General features: G+C 46.4%; 1 protein-coding gene across 3 annotated transcripts in view; it reads left to right on the plus strand.

The window, feature by feature from the left end:
• LOC143210516 (hemicentin-1) overlaps positions 1-20533 on the plus strand; it is a 188898-nt gene that overhangs the window by 79917 nt on the left and 88448 nt on the right. For all 3 annotated transcript variants that reach the window (XR_013009270.1, XM_076427417.1, XM_076427418.1), the window contains exons 5-6: positions 14034-14144; positions 19894-20121. Coding sequence is in view for 2 of the 3 variants with exons in the window: in XM_076427417.1 (XP_076283532.1) it covers positions 14034-14144; positions 19894-20121 (339 nt within the window). In the remaining variant the exon portion in view is untranslated. The remainder of the gene's footprint in view (positions 1-14033; positions 14145-19893; positions 20122-20533) is intronic.

A 20533-nucleotide genomic window follows, 5' to 3' on the forward strand; every position in this document is an offset into this window, starting at 1 on the left:
GGAATTGTGGAAAAGAAGAAGAAATGGCACACATATTAAAAATTGTATAACAGCATTAAAAATCAACGAATTTGAAAAATAAAAATAGTGCATTGTAGCCCAAGTATTGGACTATCTGCCTGTGTAAACCTCTTTTTTATGTCTCTACTCTGACAAGAGAAACTTTTTACCACACTCAGGCCATTTCGAGGCCCGAGTGCCCTCGCGAGAATTCGCATGGGATTGGGAATAATGCAAAAAGCAGAGAAAAGGGTCTGCGATTCGACTCCGTCCAGGAGCCAATAAATCTCCGGATCGCGTGTAGTCCTTTTTATAGACCGTCTTCGAGCCTCGAGCGGGTAACTCCTCGATATTCGAGCGATCGAGTTAAATGAAACGCTGATACCCGGTACCATTCGTTGTCCCTTGGATTGGTTCGGGCCAGGATTACGCAAATATTTCCCGTCTGCCTCATTGGTTTTTCTGCTGCTCCTCGTTCCCCCGATCTAGCTGCCCCGGACGTATCCCATTTGTTTCCGTGAAGCGAATGCCACGGTCTGCTCGTTCTTTTAAAGCGCGTCAGTTAGGACAGCAAGGATACCCGTACGGTTAGCGTATCAGGATCCCGTTCTCCTCTCTTCTCCTCTCCGGTTCGCAGCACACGTTTCGATACAGCGATACAGAGACAAACGGTCTCGTTGCTCCTTCGATGGGTCCGGACCCATGCTCGGAAGGGCTACGAGCTGCTGCGAGCTGCTGCGAGCCGAGAGAAACAATGGCTGCTTGCAACGCGTGCAGCTGCGTTTTTCCGATTGATGGCCACTTTGCATTTCAATCTCCGTCTGACCTTTGCGGTTAAAAATTAGATTGTTGCATGTGCAATGTGCGATCTTAGAATGCAAATGTTCAAAGGAAGCGCTTCGATCGAGAAATACTATATTACAGTCTACAAATTTATTATAAATCACTGCGATAAATGTTGTGTAATATTTCTTCAGTTAATGTTTCCAAGATCTTCTTCATTCGGTCTTCTCCATTATAATAATTGTCAAACTAAAGCAAATATCTGTTCCCCTAGACATTTTCTCCCGTCACTAAAAACGATAGAGATATTTCAGATGAAAATGTTAAGTGACTCAGCTTCATATACACTTTTCGCAATGAAAGGGTTAAAGCATTCCCCTGGAAAGTTTCCTCGTTCGGCCACAAATCACGGTGATATTTCCACGGAACTCGGCTCGTACACGAGTACACAAGTGCTTAATTATTGACCTACGCTTCGCACCCAACAATCGTCCTACAGCATCGTGCCAAGTGTTTCAACGTTCTCGGTTTGTTCCACGTCCTCTGATTCGCTATGGCACACAGTAGCGTTATTTGCTCGGTCTAGCTGGCTCAAATTGTTCCTGGCTATATAATTTCCATAAAACGTGCACGCGTTTACGAACGTACTATGTTTTAAGAACGTGGGAGAACTGTGCCTGACGAAGAGCTATATGTCATTTTTCATTTGAATAATTGGAGGATTCAACATCTAAGCGATGAGCAGAGCGAATCTTTTCGGAATGACTAGCTTTGAACGAATTCCATTTTGGGTAAATTTGTCGATGTCCAACTAATAGTGGAGCTACGAGCATCGATGATAGCGGCGCGGCGCGGTGAAAAGAAACCAACATTCGTGACAACATTTCGACACACACTAATGAAAAAGTACATATGTATTTTCTTTGTTTTTCTTTTTTTTCACCGCACAGCTCACCTCGCTGCTCCACTATAAATCCACCCTTATAATCGCGCCGGATACCGCCGATCCGCGATCGACCGCCGAATCAACGGTACAGCCAACACTGTAAACTCGACACACCGTCGCGCCGCCAACAGCATTTCATGCTGTTTCTGTACATAGACGACTGTTCATTACTATTGAAATATACATATCTATCAAGTATAACCCAAAGACCACCAGTGTTCTAATTTACGGATAACGGATCCTCGACAACCGACTGAGCTGGCGAACTTCTTCCGAAAAAAGTATCACAAGTATCACTCGAAATCAAAAAGCTCAGAGGTTTTGCAGGGTGTATCCAAGAAAAGGTTGTGGTCACGAATGGTCAAACTGGTGTTGGGTGGCTCGTTTCGTGTATTTCCTGGTGGAGAGGACGTCCTTGAACGTGGTGACAGTCGTAAGACGTTCTCGGAAACGATCGGAATTTATGTGCGATGGAAATTTTCGAATGGATCCCGCGTCCCGGGGCAGCGAGCTCGGGGCCCTGCTATCTATAACATAATGCTCGCATTCGACGGCTGCGATGGTATCGAGCGACGTTTCTCGATTGAATCTGCCCGGCTCTCGCGGTCGAAGCCACACCAAGACGGAACCGATCCTCGCCGGTGGAATCGCAGCTCGCCAGCATCGCGATAAATCTCGATATCGTTCCCGATACCGTTCACCCTCAGCCGGCACCCTGGCTGATCAATTTTATCGCCCCTGGAATCGTCTGCAATCCCCTCACTACACCCCCACTCCGGCTTTTTATATATCTATATACACGCACGACCGAAATGGCCGCTACATCGCCGGAATCGAGAAAACGTTTTACGCCGCCCTCATACTAATCGGATATTGTTCGGGATCGGTACTCGAACCATGCGCGCGGTGCTGTCCCGTCCAGCATGCTGCCCCGTTTAGGCGACCCGACGCTGGTTCGGAGTCGATTTCTATGGAATCGTTATCGCTGGAAATCGCCCCGTGCCTAGAGAACACGCACTGCTGGCGTCCGAGTGCGATTGCTTTCTGATTCAGGCTATCGCGCCGTTTGCGGATGTTGGGGATTTTAGTTTGAAGCTTGTGGACCTTAGCAAACGTCTTCATTGTGGAGCTGAGTTGCAGGAGGGGTGTGCAATCATTTATTATTTTGGTGTGCTCAAAAGATTGCTTAATAAATCCACAAAGTTTCGAGTCCCATACCCACCAGCTTCCGTTAAAAAAAAAACTCGAAAAACAAGCTTTACGTCAGGTGAAATCTCGTCGAGGATTCGCAGGAATGAAAATTTCCGTACCGGAACAATGGCGGCAGAGGATCCTCTCGGATAGATTCAATTGGCCGATGGTAGGAGACGGCGGGCACGAATCGGCTCGCGGCGTTCGTCCGATAAATCTCGGTATCGCGATCAACGTCGCGATACATCGTCCGCGGCCGTGGCTTTTACTACCTTGTAAACTCTTGCCGGCGATATTTCCGCGGGCAGGCCACGCCGATAGAGAGGATAACCGTAAAACTGGTGTACGGTCTCGCGTTAGTCGATGTCCTGAAATAAATCTCCGAGTAATCCGCGATAGAAACGGACAATTTAGGGGACGCTCTCTGTCTACTTTCGAGAACGAGAGCGGCAGCAGCAGCAGCCACGGCAACCAGCAGCGGCGCTATCGTTTTCCACGTTCGGGAAAAACCGACAGACCCCGTAACTGGATATCCCGGGTGGCGATATCGCGTCCACCGCGATATATTCCGTGCATAAATCTCGCGGCTGTATCGGCGCGCAATACGCAGCTATTATCCGCAGACCTTGCGCGAGTGTTGCAGATAGATAGGCAGTTTTCCTCGACAAAAGGATCACGTTCAACCCGGGGACGAGGTCGATGTTTCCGCGCACGTGCGCCCCCTGTCCTCTTTTCCTTATCCTGATCCCTGCACACGAGTGTCTTCAGCGTGATGCGCCAACGTGGAAATCCCGAAACGATGGACACAATTCGTATCTGTCTTAACCTCGAATTTCAAGGGGGGCTCCTTGAATAAATTATTCAAATTAATGCGAAGTTGTAGGAGTTCTTTATAAAGGAGGTATTTAACTTCAGGGGTATTTTACTGGCCAATTAAACACCATAGATTTTTTTAATACAACGTTCTCGTTATGATATATAAGCCCACATAAAGAAATTGTACTGTACAACTTCTCTAGTATTTTCAACATATAAAATAAGTGGCAATACAAGGGGTTGGCTTAATTTAAGAAAACCGCGACCAACCAACTCGCGTAAATCTAATTTGAAATTTTCGGCAGGGGGCCGGTGCAAACGAATGATGAAACCTCGAGATTCGAGGTTTGGGCCGGAAATGACAGGAGCGGAAATAGTGCGTCCGGCTGTGGGGGAGGGGGCGCAAACAATCATCGCGATGAAAAGGGAGGCGAACGATCGCGAGCATTTTCCTAGTTCTCCGCTTTTAAAGTAACAGTGCCTCGTAGCAAGGACAACGATCGCTTGTCAAACGCAAACGTTCGACCCCGCTGCGATAAGAAAAATGGAGGACGAGCCTGTGGAACGGGTGAAGTGAGGACGAGGAGAAAAGACTCGCGGGACAAGCGAACAGAAAGTGAGAGAGAAAGATAGAGAGAATGTGTTCGACTGGCAGATACGGTGTGCAGCGAGTCCATCTTTCCCGGTCACGTTTGCCGGGAGTCGGCAGCGTTCGTAAAACATCCAATTTCCGTAGAAGGCGCAAACCATAAAACACTACGGTGTTTCTATTCCGGTGCGGCGAAACGACGGCCACGCCGGCATCCTTGTTCGACGAGTTTTATCGTTCGCCTAACCGGGCCGACGGTTCCGTGACAACCTGCACGAAAATGCAGGCGCGTTCGAGACACGGCAACTCTCTGGAAAATCCCAAGGTCGCCGCGTCTCGCGGGATTTTCAACGGAAAAATGTCTGCAAGTGGCGTTTCGGGGCCACTGAAGTCGAAGACGCAAACGTCAATGGCGCAGACAGAACCTTCGCCTCTGGTCTAGTACGATTTTACCACAGAATCCTGAGATACAGACTGTCATAATAGCTGTCCGTCGTCCGACTACCATTTGCAATGTGTGACCGTCAGTTAGGAACTAAGAAGCAAGGAAGAACACAGATGAAATACAGTTATTATGACTTCAGCTACCTTTTCAACGTATTGCCGGCATCCTTTTTCGAAAAACGGGTCACAACTAATTGTCAGAAGCCCGGATCGTTTCAATATCCTTTGACAGACTCTCACGCACCCTCTTCCTTCGAGCAATCTTGTTCAAAAAGGGAACTCAACGAATCCCGTCGACGGCTTATGGAAATCGTAACGCGGCTCGCTTCTCCTTTTTCCATTCTAGTCGCGTTCCTGCGCTGAATCACTCTCCTGAATCCCGACGAAGCTGTAAATAAGCTCGACAGAGTTCTTTAATTAAAACACAGACTTTAATTGTCTCTTCATACATCCCCGGCCAGAGGGAGAATAAAAACCGAAGATATACGGGCTGGTGGATGCGCAGAGTGCCAAGAATTTATAGGCTTGCTTGCTTGTGTTGTTTCCACGCTGCGAGGCACCACGATCACGTTCTGAACAGATTTCCGATTGTGTGAGAGACTCGTACTGTCGTAAATTTTAACTGGAATTTCGGGTAGCATCCCACCAAAATTGAAATTTCCTCGAGAAATTTTTAAATTAAAAACTGTATCTGGAAAGAGCAGATATTTTATATTTTTCACTGCTTTCTGTTCTGTCTCACGTTGGTCCAGCAGACTGAGAATGGTCCAGCGGCCCCACCCACAATTTTTATTGACATTGTGTGGAAAACAATGGTTTTAGGTTGAAAGATAAAATTTTAAGTCGCTATAACCCATCATATAAGGATGATATGAGGGTAAACACCCTTAACTGTATCATTTTCTTTCTTACAACCTTCATATTAGATATTTTTTTCACAATTCTAATCAAATTATTAAGGGTAGAAAAATATCATTTCATTTTTGGGGGGGGGTGGGAATTGCAAGCAGCCCTTCGAGTGACCACTTCCAAAAAATTCAAGAACAATGTTCTGTTACCTATTTAATTGATACAAAAGTTTCAAGATGATCGGATTGGTGGAACATAACAGTAATAATTTTTTTTAGTTGAATACCATATTTTTTCCGCGTCGCGTCGGTCGTTGCGGAACGTGAGCTAACGATTTACCTTTAATCAACTCGGAATAATATCATATTGCACCTTTTTGGTGCAAATCCGTTGCGATAGTCGCGCGAGAAAAGATTCCTAAATCTCGCGTTATTTTCACATGACATAACCGTGACATAACCGTTCTCGTAGCGATTCGGCGAGGCTGTGGACGCCCGGGGCGCTTAATCGTTCGGTTCGACGTCGACGGAAAACAGCGGGGACGGGAATCGCGACAGCTCGAGCCGTTATTGTCATGAAAAATCCAGCGGGAATACAATTGCGACGGGAAAAAGTGTTTCAGAGAATACACAAAGAAATACGTGCGGCGCATATCGAGGTGGGCACCGGGACCAGAACGAGAACCAAAAGGGAACCTAAAAGGGGGAGCGAAGCGGGGGCAACACGCTCGCATAAAAATAACATCGCCTCGGCCGGAATTTTCCTAAATTTTTAACGGTAATCGTTACGTGGCCCCGGCCCGATATCCAAGTCACGCAGCAACCGGTCACCAACACGATGCAACTGCAGCCCTGCAGTCGTACACGTGCACCCGGAACATGTCCGTTCGTCCGTCTGTCTGCGCATCTTTCTGGCTGGTGATGAGAGCTGGATGCGCCTTGGGAATCCGATAAACTCGAATCGCCAGAATATTTTCTTGCGCCGAATACCGATGGACTTACGGATTAAACACGCCTCGGAATTCTTCGACAGTTTCCGGTTTATGAGGATGGGTCTGGCATGATTTTTTCAGGCGACATGATGGCTCTTCGTGACCCAGGATGGTAGATTGAATTTTGACTCGGCTTCCACATGACTTTATGGACTTTCTGAAATTACTTGGGTTTTATCGTAGAATTTGGATAGTTGAAGTCGAAGCTGGTTTTGAAGTCGATTCTTATTTATTTGATAAGGTTTCTGAATTCGAAGTGGGGTCTAATAACGAAATAAATCTCATGGGATAATAATCCTATGTAGATGGCTGCTAGCGGTTGTAACTCGATGCAATATTTGATGGCTTAATGATAATGAAATTCAGTGTTTACGTCTCGTGCAACATTATCGGAAAAAGATCGAAAATATATTTTTGATTTGCTAATTATTATCAGTGGCTGGACCACCGGACCTGACATCTGCCACGTGAGTCGCGTACAGACAGCGGGTTTTATGCATTTGTGACAAGAACGAGTGTAATTAGAAACGGCAAAAATATCGTTATATCATTTACAACCTCAAAATAAATTTTTATTTCACTCGTTTGTTGTAATTCAGGACAAGAACGAGTGTAATTAGAAACGGCAAAAATATCGTTATATCATTTACAACCTCAAAATAAATTTTTATTTCACTCCTTTGTTGTAATTCAGGACAACCTTGTTCCTCGTTGAAACAGAATTTCATTTTAAATAACAGCTAGGTACTGCAGCGTGCTCCAAGTCGTTTGAAAAGAGAAGATCGCGAGTCGAAACAAGACGGAAGAAAACACGTTGCGAGAAACTCTGCGCGATAGCCCGCGGCCGTTTTCGGAACCGATTCGTTCGATATCCGAGGAAATTCTGTCGACGTTTACTCGATCCGGAAGACGGCCCAGGTTCGCAACGGTTGTTTCGGGGGTGCAGCGGGGGGGTAACTACCTCTGGCGATTCTCGATCACAAAGTTTTCCATTCGCACGCGTTTCGGCACGGTGCCTTTAGGACAACGCGACGCACAGGGGGAAACCACGAATTACGTCGGATAATCCACCGTTCCTTCGTGAGTACCTAGGTCGTGTACTCCTCGGGCAATGTCCTGGAAATCTGCGAAAATATTTTCAAACCGTGTCCTGACCACGGACCTTCTAGCCAGCGAAGAACCCTCTTCAGATTTCCTAGTGCACAGTATTCTCTCCGTAACTCTGAAAACTTCTGCAGAGTCACAGTTACAGAAGAGGTGCTAGGACTCTCGCGAAATAAACCATTTTGACAATAAATTGGCAAATTCAGTCACCGACGAAAAGGACAGTTGCTTTTAAAACTCCTGCTTAACTTGAGCTAAACCTCGCTACCGATACAGAAAAAGGGCCCTTGCGCTTCTTGTGCCTTCTTCTCTTTGTATTATATTTCTTAATCTCTCTCTATCGTTCGTTTTATTAGTTATAAGTGATGTCGGTGTTCTAGTTAATAAGATAAAGTTAAGTTTTTTTAATAAAGTGGAGAACTATTGACTCTATCGCGCTAACTCTCGATTGCTAGTACCGTTATTTGACAATTCTTCCAGTACCTCGCTATTTTCTTGACAACCAGAATTTATTTCTTTTTTCTTGACTTTTTTTATTTTTGTCCATTGCTCGCCACACCGTACAGCATATCCAGAAACTGCGCGCTAGTGCACGTGTGAATAAGCAGACGAATCGAAACAGCGAACGGAAACGCATCGGTGCTGCAGGATCGACTTCGTCCAGTTCGTCGACCAAGAAAGTTTCCAGTTGGCGACGCCGAAAGGAAAACGCGCGCGGATACGCTCACAATCAGTTCTGCTCGAGGATGAGAAGCAAACCGCTCGGACGACGCGGCTTGTCTCGGAATGGCCTTCTGCACAATAGCCGAGAGCCGCGGATCCGGTGGACCGAGAAAATATATTGCTAATAGGGTTTGCAACACGGCCCGTTAGCCGGGAGTAATGCTTTACCGCGGCGGCACACGTTAAGCTCGTTTAACGAACTCCACTTTCCCGCTTCCACTTCCACTTTCGTCCAGCTACTCGCTCTCGCTCTTTCAGCCGTGTTCTGGACTTTCCAGGACACCGATCAGATTTATCGACTTCCAGACTGTATCACGCACTCGTTATTGGACTCTACCGTTACTTTCGGAGATTTACTTCCCTCTCGAGCCATTCCCGCCTCGTTTCTTTTTCTTTTAACGAACGCCGCGCTGGCCTCCTACCCGTATCCATTACCGACGCGTTTAATCGCAAAGATAAAGGATCGGGAACGGTCTACCCGAACTGAAGAGGTTTCCGCGAGCATTGTTCGCTTAACCAGTGCACTTTTCTTTCTCTACACTCCTCAGTCCATCCCAATGTTTCGCTCAGTTGCGATTTTATACTTCATTTTAATTTCAAAGTTGTTTCAACGGTTGTTACAGTTGCAATTATACGTGCAATATGTTGGAAATCAATTCTATGCTTCGTTTTAAGTTTAATGCCACTTCAAGGCGATCTACAGTTACGAACTCCTATGAATTTTGACCAATTTTTTAAACACCCCGTATTCGAAAATAAATCTAGAAAAGTGGAATCAGAAAGTATCTGATCAAACTCGATCCTCTGTCGCCTTGGGACATAAATAAAATCGATTGAACACATAAATGTACATAGCGGTGACTAAAAAGGAGCCGCAGGCGGTCAGGATTTAATCGTATGATTAATAAAATACGATCGAATATACTTAACAGGTGGCGTGTGTACCACCGATGGTAGATTATGTGCAAGCTAAATAAAACAGCCTCGATGAAAAGTCAAGCAAAAACGACTCGGAACATATTGACGAATAAAACGAGAGACCGAAGTTGGCCGAAAGCATTCATTTATTAATTAATAAATGCCTTTTTGCCGTAAATGCATCAAATCGGCAGTCTATAAACGACACGAAAAAGCGTTCTTATTTTCGTTTCAAGCATTTGCTCCCAGAGTAAACTCTAATCTCTCCTCTTGAGCAGAGCTTCCACAAGTCTGGCCAGGCCCATAGAGACCATAGAGAATAGTACACAGGAAAGCTACCTGCAGCTACAGTCTCGTCACGTTCGACGAGTTCCCCGAGTTCTTCGTGATGGTAACGCGGATAGCAGTGGTCCGTTGCTTATTTCGCTATCCCAGAACTGAGGACGTTGTCGTCCGTGGCTTGTCGCCTTACGTGCGAACGCGTCTTGCGCGATCTACGACACCAACAACGTCGCTTCTTCTGCGCGGTCCTGAACGCAAACGCCTTGCACCGTGATGCACGATCCGTCTTGCATTTGTTTACCCGTGCGTGCTTCCTTGCTGGTTCCGTGGAACCCAGCGCTATGCAGTTTCTACACGTTTTACGGAGCTACGTCTCGCATACTGGGTGTCCGCCGAGAAACTGGACACAGTACTAACTTCGAGCAATGAAAGGGGAATCTGCTGCGCTGTGTTTTGCGCAGGGTACTTTTGAATGTCAGGCGACTGGGGAAAATGTGCGAGAGATGAGGACAAGAGAAGGAGCTAAATAGGTCCACTAGAGGACTTGCGCTTCCCACACCAATCAGCCCTGATCTAACGTATATGTAGACTGAGGATCTTTATGCGAATTAAGATCTCTTCTTATTTGTTGCAGGAAACAGGAGAATTCTCTCTGTAATCATTTTAGTCCATTGAAAATAGTATTAGGACAGTGCAAAAGTTCTTGCTTACTGAAACGCGCAGAGACAATGTGTAATTTCATTTGAAAAAGTAATAATTAGCTCCGTGTCGCTAGAATGGTACGAATAAAGAGGACCTTCGTGTGCTATTTTGCTGGTAGTACGAGTCAGTGAGACATTTTCAGGTTTCATTTTTCCCCGTGCGCGCTTATGGTCGAGCATCCAGTGTGCACTCGGCTCTCGCAGCTATCTCTTCCTCGCCACGATCCGGATACACCGTTTGCGGGATATTCTGCGACGCTATCGGACCAAGACGTGCCCAACCGCTTGTCGTCCTCCTTTCCCGCTCATGTACTCCAGGCTAGCTATAGATTCAAGCCTGTCGTCTGTTGCTCCCGCAAGGCCGCATTTGTCCGACAACATCGCTAACAATTACCCGTGATTTCGATTTTCCCCGTACGAGTTTTTCAAGGAAGCCAAACACAACGATCTTATATACCAAAGGGTATACTCCTGTTCCTACGAACAACTTTATCAAAGTAGAACAGATACGCTGGGTGCGAGAAAGGATGCAGAGATTATGGTTACTATCTATCGGGCTCCGATACACTACGTCCCAGTTTACGTCATCGGCATATTGTTAGATGGTAGCTTACATTTTCGATGTACTCGTCGAGCATGCAAAGACGAATCGAACGATTACCATGATCGTATCGTTCCGATAATTTAATCTCGAGATAATTGCGTTTAAAAGCTAGTTTTCTCTCTCGAGATTAAATAACCAGAATGGTAAAGTCATAATTAGATTGCAGATGATTATGCATTTATGAAGAAATTGGTTGGATGAAATATAAAACAGTAAAAGATTAGAAGCATTTAAGAATATCGTAATGTTGTTTTCAATGTAACGAAGTCATTAAGGGATGAAATAAATTTCCATTTCATTCCTGAGTCCCACAATCAATGCAGAAAACATCGTCATTTTACTCGTTTGATCCGTCTTCGCGTGCTCTACAAGCACACACAAGGAAAAGTCTAGATCCACATCTGACAACGTACAGCCACGATCTTGAAATCTTAATAAAATAACGTAGAAACTGGCTTTTCGTTCCCAAAGGGCATCGAAGGGCTGGCAACTGGATCTGTTCGACTTTGGAAATCAGGGTCTCGGATATCCCGGCTGAAAATTGAACGTTCGACGGGGAACAATAGTAGAGTCAGGGAAGGGTCGTCTCTGTAAGAGAGGGAGAGCGGTTCTCGATTGTCACGGAAGAACAATGCGGGGGACGACGGGTTGAACATCGGATCTGTCTGCGTCGGTGGTGGGCGTGTGGGTGGCGGATAAACGTGCTATAAAAGGTCGTGAATGCCGGCATTAGCGGCGCTAAACCGGCGTCTTGGGCTCGGCCCCGGCTATAATCTCGGCCAAGATTACGACGTCCGTCTGTTGTACAGACTCGGGGGGATCGAGCTGCGAGTCGTTTCACATCGGATATCCACCGAGGAATGGAGGAGGGGTGCTGGTGGTGGTTGTTCTTCAGGAGTCGGTTTCGCCGCTTCCGTTTTGCCACGGCTCGGCGCCGAACGGGCGAACCGTTCTCCGGAGAAAGGACGCGGAACGAGAATCTCTCTCGACGAATCGTATCTCCCTCCTCTCTCTCTCTCTCTCTCTCTCTCTCGTTTCACGAATCGATCCCTCGAACGAACGGTTTGCTCTACGATTTTATAGCCAGCGACGTTCGAAACGGAACGAACGCGATCAGGATCTCTCTTCCATTCGAAACGGAACTGACGCGAGTTCATGAACGGAGGAGGATGTGGGGAGGGGAATGGAAACGACCACGTAGCGAAAACAACTCCGGGAAGCTTGATGGCTCGACGTGCATTAGTGCCGTGGCTGATCTCGTCCCGCTGTCTTCAATCGCATCGCTTGTGTAGCGAGTTTCGGGAACGGACACTGCAGACCGTGCAGTATAACCGTCTTTAAACCCTCTCGACTTTAAACCCTTGTCTGACGATTTAATTCTGACGCTCTTTGTATCGTTGTGCCAGTGTTTGTTGGTCGTTCTTTGATTGGTAATGCGCAGAATCGCCAGGTCATGGGAATTGACTCGAATCGAGTGGAAAATGTTACCCTCTCTATGTCCGAGCCATGGCGGAAGCGTGGAAGAATGTCGTCGTAGAAGGGGAAAGGTAATACATATAGCTATAACTATGTAACGATTACGTCTTAGGTAACGCGCACAGTGGACGTCATTTACTAAACTAATTCTTCTAGCCTTACAGAAAAATTGAAGTCGTTTGGTCCATTCATAAAAAAGTTATTCTGATTTAAAGTGTGTTGAATCAGTTATGCTCGTTAGTGTAATTAATGAGAGAGACATATTGGAAATATATATATATTATTCAAGTAATCCCAAAAAGCCACAGTGTTATAATTTACGGGCAAGACGAATCCTCGACAACCGACTCAGCTGGCGAACTTCTCCCGAAGTAACTATCACAACTATGTTACCCTTTCTAATAATAATAATGTTCAATAATAGAAAGTTTGATAATAATGTTCCATTAAATTTGAGTTTCGAAAGTTTAGAATCTTTACTCCTATTCGCGTGCAAATTGTACACCATTCGAGATGCGTATATGGGGGTTAATGCCAGTGGAAATGGAAATTTGAGCAAACATCGAGCCACCAACGAGGACAAGGACAATGTGTACGGTCGCTGCTGCTGTGGAACGGAGGTTGAACGCATTATTGAAATAAAGCCGAGCAAATCAGTCGCTCGGAGTGTAATCGTGGCTCGGAGCGATACATTCTGCAGCAAACAGGCTATTCCGGAGCGTCTGGGTCCCTCGACACTATCCTATCGCGATATCGACTACGCGATTGTCGGGGAAACTGAAAAGAAGTCGGATACACAGGCTCGATAAGAGATGCTGCCGGTAGAAAAATCGCAGCGCCGGTGTTAAGCTGTTGTCTGGACACTTCCTAACCGCGTAGAAATTGCTAAAGATAAGATAAGAATGAAGATAGGGAACTGCGTTGGGGTTCGACTAATTAATGTACCCTTGGACAAAGAGCATGCTCGTAGATATTGTGACTAAATACCTTTTTGAAATATTGCAAAACGATGGGAAAAATTGTTCAACTTTCGTCAAAATACAAAACTTCAAAAATTCAATTCTGCCCATGAAAACCGGGTTTTCGGCCTAATGCGTAGTGGCGCCGGCACGGGGGCAAAGGAACACGGCGAGGCCGTTGCAGGTGCGCGTTTCCAGTCGAGTTTGCGGCGACAATGGCCGCGAGGGAAAAGGAGAGGAGGGGGCAAATTTCCATCCGGCATTCGTTGAAGCACGCGACTCGACGACAGGATGAAACTCGGCCTGTTTGCGGTTACCGAGAGCGAGCGCGAGAGCTGTATCGCAAACCAATCCGGTTGATGAAAGAGTGGAACTGGCAAAAGAAGAAGTAGACGAAGAAAAAGAGAAAGAGGGGCGCGTAGAAGAAGGGGAGAAAAAAAAGAGGGATGGAAAAGAAGGGGGAGAGGAAGCGGAAGCTTCAGAGTCGAGTGGAAGCTATTTTCCCTGCACCGTCTCCGCGATCCCGCTGTTATTCCGTTCCCGAGCGATCACCGACCTTTTTTCTCTATCGTCTCCGCGACTCGCCCCGACGTCTCTCGGACGTATTACGTTTTACCAGCTCGCGTTTTGCTAACGGTTTTCTCTTTTTGTTCGCAGTGCCACCAGCCAAGCCGATAATCTACGACGCCAAGAGGAGGGACATGAGCAAACTGTTCGAGGCCTATCCCGAAGGAGCTGACCTGTTCCTGGTCTGCGAGGTGCACGGAGGTCAGTGCCCTATGGATTGCCTAGATTTAGGAACATTTGTCACCTTCCGATCGGCGCAGTTTGTCTTGTGAAAAATTCTTCGCGATGGTCGCAAGCTCGTAGTCCTGACGGATGGGTAGCCTAGGTAGCCAAGTATTGAGGTGTAAAGTTATATGTACTAAAAATTCATTTATGTTCCGTTGAAATATTGCTTCATTTAATTGGAGAGATCGAGATTTCAAGCAACTCGGAAAGAAAGCACCTGATTCGATCTACTGTTTCACTGACAATAACACACCACTGGAAACGGCATTGTACCCCATACCTGTTAATTACCTCTCAAGCCACAGACTCGTTACAACTACCAACTGGAAGAGTTAATTAGTTAGGAGTCAACGTGGAGAGGCAACCGTCTACGATATCGATCGCGAAAGTAATGAATGGCCTAGAGAAAATAGTGTGGTCGAGCAGCCAACCGAATTATCATAAGTAGCGGCGCTTATAAGTGCACCGTGCCTGTACTCATCCGTCACACTCGATCAAAATTGTGAATGGGGCTCTCGGAAAGGAAAACACGCTTGCCGACAACACGCGATGGAGAAACGGCTCAACCGTGGTGAAATTAAAGGGTTGCGGTATAGTATGCAATTCAATTTTATAAAATTCAAAAACTCAGCTTAAATATGAGTTAAAAATGTTAAGAAATACGAATGACAGTGAAATTTCGTAGAAAAATTACCTAAACTAGTATCTAACTGTAACTAAAATAGACATTTAGATGATCAAATTTACCTAGGGCTACGAAACTCAGAATAAATTCAATCTTCCCGTTTCTATAACAGAGCAGGCGCTCTCAGTGTTCGTTAGATAGAACGCCAAGCGTCGCGCGGTTATTTATTCATCGCGGTTCGTTTTCCATCGTCGAATATTCTTGCGGGTAGGGGGTTAGTGGGTGTGGGGTTGTGCATGGGTTTCAAAAACTGATGGCACGAACCGAGAATACGTCGTCGCGTTAGGATAAACGGAAATCGTGCCGCGCGCAGTAATATCTGCCATGATGGTAAGGCGCGGCGCGGCGCGGACTCGCGACGTCTCTGGCAAGGCAACACAGCAAGCGGTGGAAATCCGTGCGCGCAAGCGATCGCGCGTAAATCGCTGGAAAAGAGATTGCGGAGGCGCAAACGTCTTCCGAATCCTGCGTACCGAACGAGAAATCCTATTTCCTTGAACCGCGAGTATTCACTGGCGCGAGGCCAATTCCATTTAGAGACGGCGCGCGTTCGCCTACTCGAAACGAAGTACGCGAACTTGAACGGTAGAGAGGAATTGGGGGTGGTATGAGCGATGCGGGGGCTGGATGAGAGAGGGTGGTTTGCTGAATGGTGGGGTTGCTTTGCGGGGCGAACAACAGTTTAGGAAAGAGTGGAGACTCGTTTTTACGGGACTCCTCGTCCAGGCGACGGTGTCGAAGCACCCGGGGACCTTCTGATCCTGGAGCCCAGCCAATTTTAATCCTCGAAACTGACGTCCTGGCGATGAGGACCTCGACATCGTCTGATTCTCGATCATCGGCCAACCGGCTCGTCGCAATCTTTGGCTGATACTGCGAACGTCAAAGCGCGGTCAATGTTTCCAAACGTGATTCCCCCAGTGGGAACTGTTCTAACCCTCCGACGGCTGGGTCTACTTTGACCCGGAACATCAAAATCGGTAACAATTAAACTGGACGAATAGCTGTTGCATTGGGGATATCGGAAAGACTGATGTCTATAATATCATCAAAAGTAAATGTTTAAAAATCATTAATGTAACAGTAAAGATATTAAACTCTAAATATTTATTGAACGAAAAGTAGCACACAACTGAGAATAACAATATATGTATATGTAACTGAATAAACGTAAACTCTTTAATAGTAAATCGCGTAGCCGTAATTCGTCGTGTTCCGTTCCGTAATCGTAATCGTATCGTATAAACTTTTACGTAAATATCTATTCGTGTTTTTCGAGAATCTCCGTAACTGCGTGAACGCATCTTTTTTACGTACAAAAACGTTGAAAATTTTTGGTCCCCCACAGTGAAGTTTCATCAAATTTTTATTTCGCATAAAGATCCAGTGTCAAAAATCATGCCAAGACCGTGTAACACGGCGTAACCAACGTCCGAAGCGTGAAGCCTGAAGCATCTCGCCTGTTCCGTGGAATAATTCGTTTGAAAATAGGCGCGCGTGATTCGGGCGCACACGGTTACCCGACATGCAGCAGTAGAGAGTAGACGAGTCACGAGCATAATTGTGCATTCGCGGGGTCGGATTTCTCGCGCGAACCCGAGAACTCGTTTATTCGAAAAGCGAATTATGCGTCGGGAGGGCTAGAGACGAGTGGGAGCCTGCTAACCGACAAAGACGTGGCACTCTTCAGTCTGTAGAGAGTAGAAACGAGCGAGACCCAGAGAGAGATGGAGAGTGGGGGAGAGAGGAGAGGAGAGAAAGGGAAACGGTGGAATGGGGAATCGAGGGTGAATGTCACACGCTCTCGACTTTCCGGTTTGCGTCGCGGGGAATTATTTCATTGCCTCTGTGAGAGGCGGAAGCAGAAAAGGTGGAAGCAGGGGACGCGGACCCGGGGATTGCCGTAGGAGGGCAAGAGGAGAGGGATCTTTATTGCTCACCGGGCTTCCACCTGGTATCATGGATGGCGCAGGTAGGTATATATCAACGGACTCGCGGGCTGGATACGACTCGCTCGTAATAATGTTACGCGACGGTGAAGGAGGCACAATAAGAAACGGATTTTAGTGGCTCTCGACGCGCCGCGCCGCGCCGAGCCGTGTCTTGCCCGGTGCCGTTTCTACGATTCCGGATGATTCTATGTGCTTCGCGAGCCTCTCCACTCTCCGGTCGTCTCCTTTACTCGTTATCATTTTCATTAGCTGTGCGAGAATCCAAACAACCAGTCGAATATCGTCCAACATCGTTTTGTTCCGATATAAGGCGATGGAGTTTCTTCCGAAAAAAGGAAATCGCTATCCCCCCTCTTCTTCATTTCAACTTGTTCGCTCTACACTGCTTACAATTAGCACCAACATTGTGTTTGCTATATACTACTTAAAGACGACTTAAAATATGTTCTTGCAAAATCCCTATTGGTGGATTGAATCAATTGGTAAAACAGCGGGCGTATATGTACGCCTTTCGCATATATTGATAGACTTGTGAGGGCGTATATGTATACATATGTATACGCCATTAGCAGTCAAAGGGTTAAGCATACAGGGAGTCCGAAAAATATTGTACTTTCTTTGTCCATACATCAAACCATCCTCTTTCGTAAATTGCTTCAACAAACCATGTTTTGCATCGTTTTTTTTTTAATTGACGCTCTCGGTCCCGGGTTTTATCGATAGTGGCTCGTCATTCGGGTCGCAAACAATTCGATTTTTTCAATCGTCGCGAGTATCGTTTTCGAGAATCCGGCCGATTTATTTCACCGCGGTTCCGGCGAACAATGGAGTCGAAAGAGAAACGCGGTGGCACATCGCGAGTCGCGTTAAAACAAACATTTTACCACGGGCCACGGGAGCGCTGGAAAATTGCATTCGGTGCGACACTCGAACAATGGAGCAACGGGAAAGGTGACGCGCGGAAAAGACTGAAGACAGTACATTGTGCGGCAACAAAACCCGATTACAATGGACCCCCGTTTCCCTCGGACGCGTTCTCTGCTTCTCGATCGCGCATCGGTGACCAAGGCTCCCTCGGTCCGCAGTGAACGGGGCTTTAGTTCGGCTAATCGCCGCCGATTAATCGCCATTGATCTACCGATCTTCCATCGGAAGAATCGAAATAAACGAGCTTGGAGGAAGATGCTGATGAGCAGAGTGCGGATTTTATTTATCGTTTATATTTTTCCGAGCGTTTTGCATACACTCCTGTATGCAGGAACCAGAAACGAAGGAGCAGGCAACAGAGGCAACAGTTTCCGGTAGAATCGCAGCCAAGCAGAAAGAAATTCGTTAGCGAGCGTGTCAGCGGGATAAGCCGTAAATTTAAGAAGTTTGCATCGCCGCCGCTGCCGACGCGAAGTAGGAGAAACGTGGACGCGTTTCTCCACGAGCCGTTAATTGCAGCCAGTTTACGAGCGGCTCGTCGTCCACGTCAAAATCCTAAAAAATTCCGGACGAAAACGGAGGGATGGAAAACTTCCCCGAAATGCTTAACTTTCATTAAACGTCCGATATTACTTTGAATAATGGAATCTAGGAAATTAACGGGAAAACTCGGTTTCTGCCTGAACTTTCTTCGATTCAACAAGACATTTTTCTTTTTCCTCTCTCTTCCTCTCCCTCTCTTTCTCTAACCTTCGGGAGCTTTTTATACCTGGAGATCCTCTTCTCCGCTCGAGGTACCGAGAAAGATTACAAGGCTCTCGCCGACACCCGATCCCTCGGACCTGCGGAAACTTCGAACTCCTTCGACCGAGAAACCTCGATGAACGCGTCCATGTTACTTCTGCATCGATCCTACGTCTGGAGGATGACCCAACGCAAGAAGGAGGAGCATTTAGAGTTTAAACTGTGCAAAGACATTGAACATGATTATCATCATTTATTAATCGTCATTTGATCAACTACTACACGACGTGACAAAGAAATTGTGAAAAAATGACAAGAGTCTTCGACGATACGACCTCATACACGTAACACCTTTATCAAAACTTAGAGGGCGGCAAGTAATCAGCTAACTCGAACGCGGTAGCCGAAGAAGTTCGCGCTGGTTCCTCGAGGAATAACGGGGGCCGTGATTCCTGGCCGACAAGCTTGCGGGAATAATTAACCTGGGAAATTAGGTGTCGGTATGGGCGGTACATCGGGACCAATAAATTGACGAGCGGACGTCGGGCGGTTTCCATTGCGATCGCTATTGTTGCGGCCGAGTAAGGCCCGTCGGACGGCGTGATTGACGACTAGCCCGCAGCCTCTGATACACATCCGTAGACACGGGCACGCGGTCTCGATGCACGTCTGTTCCGATTGGTACAACTACGAGAATTGTCCCGGCCGACAATCAACCCGTTTGCCACGCATAAGCGACGGAGTGCACTCCGGCCGATGGACACGCTTCGCAGGAGACGCCTTGTCCATCCCTACCCCTATCCTATACCGTACCTTGTGCGCCGTTTACCTTGTAGATACCGGCGGCTAGCGGCTGCGAGACGAAGGATCACTGACACAAAGGACTCGCACATCCGTTTACAAAGCGATCACATGGCAAATCAATCTGTCGTCCCTCTAGTGACATTCCTTTGGAAATTGTTACTTTAGTTCTCCGAGGAAAGAATTCTTTGCCGACCTATTCGGGGACAATTTTTTTCAGAGAACGGCCCAGTTTTGACCCATGGTTTCTTTTGTACCTTTTATCCCTGTGACGAGTAGAATAAAGTGCAATAAAAGAAATTGTTGACGTTTTGACCTTGAAATTAATTTTTTTTTAATTTTAATTTTGATTGAGACCAAACCGAAGGTGTAGATTAAGAACGGTCGAGTTTTGACCCATGGTTTCTTTTGTACCTTTTATCCCTGTGATGAGTACAATAAGGTGCGATAAAAAAAATTGTTGACGTTTTGACCTTGAAATTAATTTTGCTTGATTTTAATTTTAATTGAGACGAAACCGAAGGTGTAGATTAAGGCACCACAATGGTCGATCTGATTGTTCCTAAAAGTTTTTGAAACGATTTGTTTTATGGTTCTCTTCTTGGTTTGGTTCCAGGTAACCCAAGACCCCGTGTGACATGGTACCTAGAATCCCAAGTAATCGACGCACCGTCCGAGATTCGAGAGACCCAAGGACCAGCAGGTGAGAGCAACGTGGTGACCATAAGCAACGTGACGCTGAAGGGTCTCACGAGGAGTCACTATCACGCGAAATTGTACTGCAAGGCGAACAATACTCATCTGGCGCTGCCGTTGACCACCGCTGTCATTATCGAACTTCACAGTAAGTGGTACTACATATATCGGTGTCCCCCGGCGCCGCTAATTAAATTTACAGGTTTCGGATTACGGGGATTGAATGGGGTCACGATCAACTTCCAACGAGGCATCCGAATTTGATCGCGTCCTAGTGACAACAAAAACCCAGTTTTGGGACCGGGCGTTCCAGCGAATCGCACAAAGCAATTTTGCAATTTAAAAGATTTTTCTCAACGTTTCGATCCAAGTATGGATCATCTTCAAGAGAAGGTTGTTTAAATAATCTTAACTTTAATCGAACAAATGGAAGATCACGAGTTGTAACGTGCTACAAGAAATTCAGACTATACGATATTTGAAAACACATTATTGATCGCGTTACACAGGCGTCTACTGCAATTGTTTGGAATATATTAGTTCAACTCTACTGCAGTTGT

The sequence above is a fragment of the Lasioglossum baleicum genome, chromosome 7 (assembly GCF_051020765.1).
Source record: "Lasioglossum baleicum chromosome 7, iyLasBale1, whole genome shotgun sequence".
NCBI lineage: Eukaryota > Metazoa > Arthropoda > Insecta > Hymenoptera > Halictidae > Lasioglossum > Lasioglossum baleicum.